This window comes from Diorhabda sublineata, chromosome 4 (assembly GCF_026230105.1).
Source record: "Diorhabda sublineata isolate icDioSubl1.1 chromosome 4, icDioSubl1.1, whole genome shotgun sequence".
Classification (NCBI taxonomy): Eukaryota; Metazoa; Arthropoda; class Insecta; order Coleoptera; family Chrysomelidae; genus Diorhabda; species Diorhabda sublineata.
In genome coordinates, this window is record NC_079477.1 from 13,468,288 (window position 1) to 13,481,178 (window position 12,891).

Consider the following 12,891-nt stretch of genomic DNA (forward strand, 5'->3'; position numbering starts at 1 on the left):
GCTTCTGGAGTACAGTTTACCCCGTACAAACTTGAAAAAGTATGTTGTTCTATTTTAATTTCTATGAATACAAGGCGGTCAAGTTGATTAATTTTATTCACTTGGAGCTTTAATTTTTCCATGATAGTACCATTGGTACCAGTTTCAAAAGGTATTCTTGACAACATTCCTTCCAGTGTTGAAACTGAAGGCAACTGAAAATAATTTGATAAATACCTAAAAAACCTAGGACTTCCTTTGTACATAGAAAAAGCAAAAGTTTTATTCTGTATAGTCCATCGTTTTCCTACGAATATTTCTTAACCGTGGATAAATGCATTCTTTAGTTGCATCATTCAACTTCCTTCTATACACTCAAATGTTCCAATCTTCTTCAATGTCTTTAACTGCTCTTTATTACTATCTGTTTTTATATTTTGATATTTTGGCTATAATAGTTCGATGAAATTGATACATAACCATTTCCCCAGGTGTTAAATTGTTCTTGCTACAGTCAAAAAACCGATTTTTGTTTGTCCAAAATACTAAATTCCTCTATAATAATGGAATCTAAAAATTCACTTGAAAACTCCAATAGCTCCTCTATGGATAAATTGCCAAATGTTATGATATGAACACTCGAACTATCAACTTAATGCTCCTCGACAATCATATCAGTGTCTAGTATACCTATTTTCACAACATATGAATATATCTAAAGAAAATGTGGCGTAAATTTAGAAATTGGTGACGAATGACATATTGACATTGACATTATTTTATTACACTAGCGTCACGATTGGTAATTAGCAGAAGTAGATTTGTGATGCCGAGATTTACATACAAGTTGACCTTCGTTTTGGTATGTTCTGTGGCTACACTTTCTAATGGAATATTTGGAGTTTATGGTTGTATTTTATGGAAAAAAATACATTAAAATGATAAGTGTTAACATTACAAATCACCACAATAATTTATTTTAAAACATGAATTAATTTTCTGCACTGATGAACCGCAATAAATTTCCAATTAAAGAAATTAGTATAATGCTCACACTTGGAATATACTAATACCTAGCTCTGGTTTATGAGGGTATTAATTATAATTATAAAATCTTCTGTTTCACGATGGATTTTTTCCTGTATACAAATGATGTTTTCAAATGTTTTCACACGCTTTTTTAATGCATACGTGAAAAATGTGAGAGGTTTGCAAGAATATATTCCTACTTCAGGCGTAAGTATTTATCATAACGTATGTTCAACGTATGCTCAATAGTATTTTTATTTTATTTTCCAAAGCTAACGGGTTAGTAACTGACAAAGTTAATAACTTGAAATAAATGGAGACGCTTGTGTTTGGCAACTAGGAGTAATTCTTTGGAAACAACGTTTCATTAGGTCGTAGACGACTTGAACACCTATTTCCCGTATTTTTAGGAAAATCGAACGCCGTAATTGTTCCTCATTTTGAGATTGCTACACCTCATTATACACAAAGTGTCCGAAAATTTTAGATTGGATAAAGTATTTGTTGTAATCAAAGATATTCTAGCAGGCATCGTGGAACCTACAAGCGATGCTGGATCCGCGATTTTAGCGCCGCGTGACCAATTATACCATTTAAAAGGTCAGAAAGTGGAGAGGAAAGGTTGGTGGGTCTTATAAATTGGTCAGCGATAGAAAATTTTTTATTAAGGATTAAAGTTTTTCAGTAATCTCTGATACAATGAACCAGCCCAATGCATGCGCGTTACGACAACGACAACTCATTTAATGTTTTTAATATTGAATTGAACTGACCAAATACTGACCAACTATCAGTCAATGCTTTTCGATCGGGTACAGCTTGATTTTTTATTTTTTTCATAAATGAGGTGCTAAAAGTTATCAATGCTCTTTAAAAACATTAAACCTTAACGAAAAATTTTCTAACGCTGAACTATTATTAAGACCAACTGGTCTTTTACGACCAATCTCTAACCTCTGAGATTGTTAGGTCGAACTCTCTAACTTCACTACTACACAACTAACGTAACATGGCAGATGTCAAAATAAATAATAAATTCTCTACTTAGTTGAGATATAGTTGATATTAGACATAAATTTAGCCAGAAAGCTACTTGAAGCTATATCGACAGATTTTCAGGCACCGTTAGGCAAAGGTCATCGACTTAAAGAAACTTAATTAGAATGTTGCATTGGATTTCTGGAGGAAAACTGGTGACTTTCACAAACAGACGAGCCCAGGTTGCTCTCAATTGTGCTTTGAGTCTATCTAGCAACGTTTTCCATCAAAATCTGATGTAGCAAACATATTTTCACATCAAACGGTTAAACTATTCGACATGAACTGGGCCCATAGAACTTATGTAATCACTAACAAAGAGCACTACATTGTAACATTTAAAATTGTAGTCTCTTACACCATTAGCACAAGAGAAAGTAAATCATGTTCGATAATTGGATTTTTTAGTAGTTATTGAACCAGATTGTATTCGTCAGATATCAAACATAACTGTTAAATACAAAATACAATTAATATTTTGAATTATATCAGAGTAAAATAAAACATGCAGATTCGTTCTCCACTATGTTTAAATTAGAATGTTTCTATGTACTAATTGTTTTTTTTACGGGAATATATTATTTTGTGAAATAATAATTAATGTATCGATGGGACTAATGAACAAATTTATTGCAAGAGATCAATAATTTAAATTTATTTATCGTCGTTTCCGAGTTGGCCTAGATACATCCCCTAAGATCATTTGATTACTTAATTAAATACATAATTACCATTTTTATTAGTTGAAAATATAATTTTCCTCCTATCTTCATGTAATAAATATATAATAAGTAGTATCAAGCAGACAACTCATGGAATAAATTTCATTCGTTATTTTTTTAATAAAGCCGATGAATAATAATATTCACGTTTAGTGTCTTAATCATAATGATAGATGCATTAATAACATAAACAAAAAATAAATTTATATTTCAACATTTTTTAAACGTGCGATAATCTTGGTTAAATTTATATCTTCCAGAGTATTTATACATTATTCATATTATTAACGTACTTATAACAAAAACGAAAAACACATCACAGAACCCACAAAAGCCTCAATTTAAATTAAGAATTCAATTTTATCCTATAAAAAACCTACACCGAACTAAGACATTCAACTATTTACCACTTGTCCCTTTTAAAGCTATCAATATCGATTATCAACCATTTTAGACAACTATGGGCTCTTTTTAACGAATAACATGGAACTCTCTAGAACCCCACCCATTCCCTCATTATGTAAAACTTTACACGCCATTATGGGTGTCCTATAACTGTTATTTTTAACCTGAAGCACCAGTCGATTGAGACTGAGATGTGTTTGGTAGAATAAAAGATTAACCTTGAGATTTTTATGCTTTTGGATTAAACCAGTTTGATATATTAGAAGTGAGAGTAACAGTGAAATTTGTAATTTATAATTGATTGATATACTTTTTTCGTACTTGTGTAAAAAATATATCATTTAAAAATCTACAGGGTTAAAAACAACCAACAAAAAGTAGCCTCAAAGTTAGTTACAAATTAGTGTGGTGTGAAAGAAAATAGCGCTAATAACGAGAGGAAACGAATAAAATAAGAAGAAATCAATAGCTGATTATAAAAATTGAAGAAATAAACAAGTTGAGTTATTAGAAATAAATATCTATAAATATAATCGTCCCACTAAAAAACAAAGTAGTTAACGACATAATTCTATCCAAAATATTTACAGAAAATGTTACAAGGAACTAACCGACGAGAATTTTTTGCTCATTCCTCGAAACATCCTATATAAGGTCTATATAAGGAACCTTATTGAAAAGAAATATATTTCTTATTAGGTTATCGCAACGAGGTCCACATATTAGGTTGACCCGTTTGAAAATAAATTAATTTTTCTTCAGGATTTCAGATATACTATTTCTTATCAGGTTATCTTGACGAGTTCCACACTAGGATCAAATAAGGTTGACGTTATTGAAGATTAAGGTTTCTATTTCTATATCTATTATCAAATCACTCATTTTGAACCATCTAATTGGAACTTCCTACGAATGTCAATACAACAGTTCTCTCATTCTATTTTTAGAAATTATTTATTAATTTGGCTGTTGAAATGGATATCAAATTAAAGTGTAAACTACTCCAAGAGAGGAATTTTGTCAATCATATAAAGAGAATATGATATCAATCTAAACCGGATATAACTCTTTGTGTGAATAGAAATTTCTGAGTATAGTTAACATCATAATATATAATATGTCGCTTCTATTATTTCATCAGTGTTTATATTGGAAGCGTTCGGATATAACGATTGTTCTCTCTCATTGGTTTAAATCTTGTTGTATGACATTACTAATTTCAAATGTTATCGCTGCTGATACTTTTCCTATTTATGAGAATGAAAGTGTTATGTTACAAATGTATCGTGTATGAGTTTTTGAATACATTATTATACACTTATTCGGTAAGGCAAATATATCGAAAATGTGGAAAACCTAGAGAAATATTGAAATAAAAAACATTCAAGTGTATATAGGAAAAAATTTGCAGTTAAAAATTGAAATAATAAAAAAAATAATAATTCAAATATAGTGATCAAGAAAGAGTTTGTCGCAACAAGTGATGCACTAACAAAATTATTTATAAGTTTTTGAAGAAAAGTGTTTATGATTTTTTTTTGGCTTTTGGTTTATCTATGAATATCGAAGTGTTGTTTATTGCTTTTATTAAACGTTTCTTGTAATATGAATTTTTGAAATAAAATTTAGATATATGTCTCTATAATTAATAGAGTATTCTTATAAATAATTTTTCCTTATGGTGAACCTCTCACTTCCATACAAACCAGAAGAAAGAAAATATAATCAAGTAATCAAGATTAAAACAGTCGAGGGCGTGAGGACCATGTAAAGTAATCCTGATTAAGGTAATTCTGATAAGGACCATATCCATAAACTTGTGGAATTACCTGATAAGCTCCTTATCGGGTCCTCATTAAAAAGTCTAGTCGGGGAGTAGGAGAAAAAAATGATACAGCTGAAACTAAAAAAAAAGGCCTGTTTGAGAATTATTCAACCATAATCGTAGCCTACAAAGTTATAACAAAATATAACAAAGAGATTGGAGGAACTCGCAAGAAAATTATTGGTTGGTTATGAGAACATCTTATGAAAAGGAATGTAACGAATACATAAGAATAAATTGTAAGATAAAACACATAACATAAAAGAAATCTTCATAGGTCCTCCAAATACTACATTATATATTACATACACATTTGCCTCACTCTTGCTCTTGCTTCCTATTGTTAAAGTTACCGACAAGATATCTCTCACGAATCTAACAAAAGTGGTTTCAATGATCATTTGCGATGCCGTGCAGTGGTTCCAAACAGAAAAAAATCGATTTTCGAAAGCGCCGATTTCTACTTTGTGATTTTCACACTATATAAGCTACAGGATCTAGAAACAGCATTTTCCCTATTTCAGTGGTACTCTAAGTCAGTGCTCCGCAACCGGTGTGCCGCCGCTGAAACACAGGTGTGCCGCCGCTTGAAATTACACAACATATTTATTTTAATGCAATGTACTCTAATATAAATTTACAATTTATAAAAACGAATTGTATATACTTACTATATTTCAATGCAAAACCATAAATAAAATAACAATTGTTTAGCACTTGCTATAATGTATTCACACAATAGAAGAAATGGATGTCAATAGAAGTAAATAGAAGATGGACTCTGTAGTCTGGGTCGTACTGAAAACTTTACATTTTCAAGCATAAATACAATGTTACAACAAGAGCTCAAACGCCGTAGCAACTAGATCGAACTTGTATTGTGGTAGATTAAATTTGCGAATACGGCTCTAGCTAAAAATGTCATCACAACCAATAGAAACGCTCCTAACCACCTGCACAATGTTTATATCGACTGTTCCTGAAAAATAGTGATTGCACAGAATTCAATAGTCAGCAGACAGCGTTGTTTAGGATTTAGAACGAACCTAATATAATATTGTCAGTGTTAGATACGAATTTCTACTGGACACATACAACCAGATCACTTCTTACCGCTATAAATTAAATCGCAGAAGTTTATAAATTAACCATTCGTGTTTGTTATTAACGTGATTTATTTTTGTGCCCATTTCAATATGGATAAATTTTTATTTGGAAAACAATCTACTTCTCCGGCAGAAGATGATGAACCTTGCACAAGCAGTATTGCTAAGAAAAGAAAGATTGTGAATAGAAAATACTCCGAAGACTACATTCGTTATGGCTTTTATTGGTGCGGCGATGAAGCGGCTCCGAAACCATTATGTGTAATTTGCAACGAACAATTAACAAACGACTCAATGGTGCCCAGTAAACTAAATCGCCATATAACTTTAAAACATCCGAATTGTGCTAAAAAGGATATATCATATTTTCAAAGGCTTTTGGCTCAAAATTTAAAACAAAAAAAATTTATGATGTCGACCGTATCTGTTTCCGATAAAGCATTAGAAGCTAGCTATTACATTGCAAAATTAATAGCTCGTGAAAAGAAACCTCATACTATTGGAGAAAAACTTATTAAACCAGCATGTATGGAAATTGTGCGAGTTATGCTTGGACCTAAAGAGGTTCAGGAAGTGAGTAAGGTTTCACTGTCAGCTGAAACTATTAAAAGACGTATTGGCGACATGTCAACAGATATTTTGAACACGCTTATTTTGAAATTGATCGCAGCTAACAATTTTGCTCTTCAAATTGACGAGTCAACGGATATTAAAAATCAAGCACAATTAATTGCAATTGTACGTTTTGTTGACGAAGATTGCATAAAAGAAAATTTTTTATTTTGTAAAAAACTTTCCGAACGAACTACTGGAGAGGATATTTTTCGAGTAACTGATGAAATACATAATCTACAATGGAGTAACTGCATGAGTATTTGTACTGATGGCGCCGCAGCAATGACTGGTAACATAAAGGGTTTTGTTGCCTATGTAAAACAACAAAATCCGGCAATACAATTTACACATTGCTGCATACATCGGGAAGTATTGATGGTGAAGAATTTACCAGAACAACTTTTAAAAACTATGAATGAATGCATCAAAATTATAAATTTTATTAAATCAAGAGCTTTAAATACAAGAATTTTCGAAATGCTTTGTGAAGAAATGGGTTCAGAACATAAATCTTTATTATTTCATACTGAAGTACGTTGGTTATCCCGAGGAAAAGTGTTGGCTAGATTGTTTGAACTTCGCTGTGAAGTGCATCAGTTTTTACTAAATCAAAATATGCCCGAACTCGGCCAGCACTTCGAAGATAAAAGTTGGATCGTCAAACTCGCATATATGGCTGACATTTTCGACCATCTTAATGAACTTAATAGAAAAATGCAAGGTCCGAATGAAAACTTATTAACTTGTTCCGACAAATTGCAAGGGTTCAAAAATAAGCTGGAACTTTGGCAGAATGAACTAAGTAACAACTCTTTAGAAACGTTTCAAAGGGTTCATAATACAATAATTGAAAATAGGCAATTAATTATCGATCTGGCCCAATCCCATTTAACAACACTGGAAAATAAATTCGATTACTATTTTCATTCGATTAAAAGTGAAGAATATGATTGGATTCGCAATCCTTTTGCAACTAATGCAAAAAAATCTGTTGATGCATTTTCTCTTAAATTTAAAGAAGAGTTTATTGAACTGAGTAACGACGGGACGTTAAAACTACATTATGGAGAAGTTCCATTGGATGTTTTCTGGATTTCGGTTAAGAATGAATATCCTCGAATTTCGAAACAGGCTATTTCAATTTTAATCCCCTTTTCAACAACATATTCATGCGAACAAAGCTTTTCAACACTTGTTTTAATTCAAAATGATAAGCGGTCTTGCTTAAAAATCTCGATCAAGAACTTCGAGTTGCACTATCAAATATCGAGCCCAATATAAAATACTTGTGTTCCTTGAAACAAGCTCAAGTATCACATTAATTACCCTTTTTGCCTATTTTTTTGTATCATTGTAGTTTTGTAATTAATTATATATGTTATGTACATATAATACCTTAAATATATAAAATAAAACGAATTAAAATATTAATTAATGTATTATTTTCTGATGTGTATACGTGTTGTTTTATTATATTTATACCTCTTAAATTTGGTGTACCGTGAAAACCAGAAAAAGCTTTTGGTGTGCCACGAATAAAAAAACGTTGCGGAGCACTGCTTTAAGTAATTAAGGCCCAATGTCAGAATAATGGAAGTTGGACAAAATTACACATTACTCTAAATGAGTGATGTAACATTGTGAAAAAAGGGGAAAACACATTTTTTTCTCTGCTCTGTGATGGTCAACTGAGCTGTACATCAGTCAAACTGGGACAACAACAACATTAGATCTATTGATAACATTATAAGTTACGAAATTTAGATAAGCAATGACAAAAATTAAGATCATAAAAAAAGCTCCGGCTTCCTCTGAGCGTGGACAGTCACTTTTTTAAACTAGACGTGTTAAAGTGAAGGTTAGAATAAAAATCATTTAACTCTATCTGCCTATCCGATCATAACAACGCAAAAAATGAAATGAGTTAGAGTCTAGTCATGAGTTCTATTAAAATCACATACCGTAATTTGTGTGATTGCGTGTGCAGTGGTACGAACGTATTCCTTCGACTAAATCATCCTGAAGTTGACAACTCTATGCAAGAGTTTTTGCCTCATTTTATTGAAAAAATAAAAGTAAATTGGAACCTGGGGAGTGGATGGAAATGAATATATTTCTTATTAAACCAGACCCACAAAAAATTCAGCTTTCCTCAAAACAAACAGCTGAGATGGACTTTGAGAAGTATCCATAATACTACATACCATGTACGTTGTATAAAATTATGTTACATAGTGCTGGAATAGTACGAAGTCGATTCTCCCCCTATCGGAATATTTTCGGAAGAAGCACAAAAAAGTAGAAATGAGGATTACAAGACTTTTAATTTGAATTGAACAACTTTTGACTTTGAATCCTTAGCTCTTCAATTTTCTTCGAAATTTCAATAAAAATAGTTTAGCTTTGTATTTTTTGCTCGAGTCGAATGTTTCTATGTTAATCCATTCTCGAACTATTGAATTTTTTCTACTTTTCTACTGTGCGCCTAAGTTTCCTGTTTTTAGAACTGTTTATCATCAAACAGCCACCATAGGCAAACATTCTCTGAATTATCCATGGGTTCTTGAGCAAAATTGTCAGTTAAATAGATCTAATTTAAATAAATCAAGTGAATACCTTCAGACTGCTTACTGTATGAAGGATTCTATCAACCGTAGTGATAGCTAGCGAGCTAATATACTGTTCAGAAGTATTAGTTGGTATTTTCACATCTATCTAAAGCAGTATTACGTAATTCAAGTAGATAGTTTCACTGAATTCAATAGAATTTTTTGGCACTATTTTAAACAAAAAAGATATTCTATTATGAGTTGATGTTATTTTATTTATAATATTTAGATTTATAATAGTTATTCTCAAAATCTCCTCAAATTCGAACAAATAAACACTATAACTAAGAGATGTTTGTTTTGACGTTATAGAGTTTTAGATAGCTAAGATTCTGATAGATGTGAGAAAGTGAAAATTAAGATCAAGAAGAAATACGTTTACCGTTGACATATATTACAAAGCGTCATTTCTATACACAAATGTAGTTTTGATACAATTCTAGAGATACGCTCAGTTGATTTCCTACAAAGCTGTATCCTGAGAAAAAAATTATTGAAGAACAGTGAAATATTCCAATAGTAAGAAATATATTGTAACTGTAATTGGTGTCATAAAGATAATATTTTCCGAGAATATGATAATTTCTTTCCAGTGGATCAATGGAGAAATTATTAATATCATATCAAGATATCTGTTTTCCAAAATCATCAAATTTAAACACTATATAAGGGATGGTAATGAATAAGCTTCATTGCAAATTACATTGCATAAAATATAAACATCAACGTAATTATAGAGCAGTATAATTTCGAGTTTTAAATAGAGACACTTCACTTCACCAAGACGATTTAATGATACTTCTCATTATTTCGAAAGAGCGGTTACACAAAGTGGCCACACATACCACATCATTACATATTTTTATAGTGGTTGGTTAACGGCATAAAAGTGGTGAATATAATTTTCTCGTAATAATTAACTTTAATATTCATAATGTAATGTGACACATCCACATTGTTTGTGGTTACAAATGACAAGCCACATCCAGGTTTGTACGACTTTTTATCAAGAGAAAAATTCATTGAAGAACATTAATGGGTTATAGATTATCTTTTTCAAACGAAGATTCAGTAGAGGGAAATTATATAGGACTTGTTCCGTTTCATTTTTACGATTATCATCAAGATTTACTCGATAATGGAAATTGTCTCAAGATCTTATTAGTTTTCTGGAAGCGTTCTCAGTATAATTTCAAAATTCGAAGTATGTCGCAAAACCGAGATACAAGCGGTAATGGAATCATTCGCAAAGGTTTTAAACCTTTGAGTACCATACCGTTTCGAGTGAATCACGTTTAAGTGATAAAATATTGTGTTTGTTTCAGTTTCAGCTCAATATTGTTAAGAAACTAATCATACTTCTTTTCTAGTATCTTTGAAAGGCTCAGTGTGAAAAGTCTCAATACGAAAACTGTATGTGGAGTTAAAATAGCTAAGAAGTTGGAAATGATGCCGATTTCGAATCGTAGAAAAGAGAATAGATTTAATAATTTTAATTTAATATTACAGAACAATTGATAACAGAATTTGAACCAGCAATGAAATTTCTATTGATGACTCAGAAGGCACTTTCCAAAACTGTTGGTGTAAGTAAGGTACAGAACCTCTCAAAATAAAAACGGAATTTGTTCTCGAACTGAAATCCTTTTTTCTAGTTGACAACTCTAATTAATTCTTTTTACTTATTCGAACTTTTTATATGTTTTTATAATTTACATTTTATTGATTTATATTTCTCGAATAGTAATTATTTATAGAAATAAAATATGTTTTGTTTTAATTTTAACTCGGTCTTTCAATTAATCACTTATCACAAATTATAAATAAAACGTTATGATGGTAAACTAACAAATCCACATTTTGGGTCGCCAATCAAAAGGTTTAAGAATCGACAGGAAATTTGACAGGAATTATTTATTAAAATCTTCAGCATTCGATGAGCTTTCAATGCAAAAGAGATTTTAATCAGCATCAAGTAATAGTTGTTCATATATGTAAAACCTTTTACGAAAAATACTGCATATTATTCGGTTGAAATATTTATAACTTCCAAGGCAATATTTACGTTACTTTTCCTAGTTTTCTTCAATTGTTTTTCAACATGAAAAATAATGCTTTTTGAATATTTTCTAATAATCTTTATATGAGTTTCAAATAACTTATGTATCTATCAGTTTGTGTAAAATTTTGGCAGAAGTATTTCATGAATATGGCGGAAAATAACAAAGTCACTTATTTTTATCTCGCACGAAAAAGTTCAAGAATTTTATCTGGTAGCCAATGAAATATTTTTACACATTTTCTTGTTGAGAATAAGGAAACGGTATGTCTACTCAACTTCGTTCAATCTTCACTATGTTTTGGCTTAAACCAACCTTGTTTATATAAAAATATCCATCTAAACTAATATTTAAATCCAGTAACCACTACATTTGATTTGCGAATTTGTCCACAAGTTTAATTCAATTTATATGGAGAATTAAATGTTTTTGTGATAATAAATACCTCTACAACGCAACATTACATCAATTCTCTTGTAATAAATTCGATATTAAATAAGGTAAGGCGGGGCAAAACGAGACGGCTAGCTCATTTTGTAAATATGAAATTTCAAATCTACTTTAAATAGAGAGAAATAGATGTTATATTTCATCATAAGAAGATAATGAAACATACGCACGTTGATTATGTAGAACTATGGTTATTTCTATTATGAAAAAATTTTATTTCTTCCTTAATAATAAGGATCTAATTAATTGGAAGTATTAGCAAAGTTGATTTAAAATATTTCTTCAAAATTAAGTTAGGGGCACACAACTCACACACAAAAACGGCCTCATCGTATTGCAGCACGAAATGGGGACACAATAGATCCTTTGAGTCGTAGTGTATACGAGACCCCTAATCTTTATATACAAATATGTACCCAATTGTGACATGATAAAAAGGATATATACTTTCTTCAGTTGATTTAGAATAGAAGTCCTCACAGCATGCATTCTATCTGCATTCTATTCATTATCTGAATCCGAAGAATCTGAGTGTTTTTCAAATTTAATTATTCTATTGTTAGACAATGTCTCCATTTCTCTGTTCTTTGGACTCTCCAATGACCTTATTCTCATACTCCAAGGATTTTTCTTTTTGCGCGTTGCACTCTGTTGGCCTTTTTGATGATGCAATTTTCTTTAGCTTTTTCTAGCTCATCTAAATATGGTGATGAGCTGACAATTCTTTTGGTCATTATTGGCATGTGCTGTTCATCTTTTGGAATCGGCAGAACATTTTTTGGAGATACTGTTGGATATGATGTGCTTTGAACTACCACATCTGTCATCCAAAAGCATAGCTATCCATCACTCGTCACTTTTGAATAAACCTCTTCACTCAATAACTGTTGTAGCCGCAGAAATAAACTCGTCATCAGTAAAAACAGCATTATTAGGAGACCCAATTCCTGTCCTAGTAAAGAGCTGTGCATCGTACATGCTCGAATAAATGCAGCTCCAAGTGAAGTAGAAATTTCAAATAATGTCAACACCTTCCGAGGATTAGATCTCACT

At 31.1% G+C, this 12,891-nt stretch overlaps 1 protein-coding gene across 1 annotated transcript; it reads left to right on the top strand.

Annotated features, from left to right (window-relative positions):
- The first annotated feature begins 6,194 nt into the window (after positions 1–6,194).
- On the top strand, positions 6,195–10,944 carry LOC130443030 (zinc finger BED domain-containing protein 5-like). The gene is made up of 2 exons (XM_056777477.1): positions 6,195–7,008; positions 10,838–10,944. The coding sequence occupies exons 1-2, from the start codon at positions 6,195–6,197 to the stop codon at positions 10,942–10,944; spliced, it is 921 nt and encodes a 306-aa protein (XP_056633455.1).
- The last annotated feature ends 1,947 nt before the right edge of the window (positions 10,945–12,891 follow it).

Excerpts from the sequence above, each read along its gene's own strand:
- LOC130443030 (XM_056777477.1), top strand. The coding sequence starts at position 6,195 with ATGGATAAATTTTTATTTGGAAAACAATCTACTTCTCCGGCAGAAGAT. Across the intron at positions 7,009-10,837 it reads TGGCGCCGCAGCAATGACTG|AACAATTGATAACAGAATTT; the intron begins GTAACATAAAGG and ends TTAATATTACAG.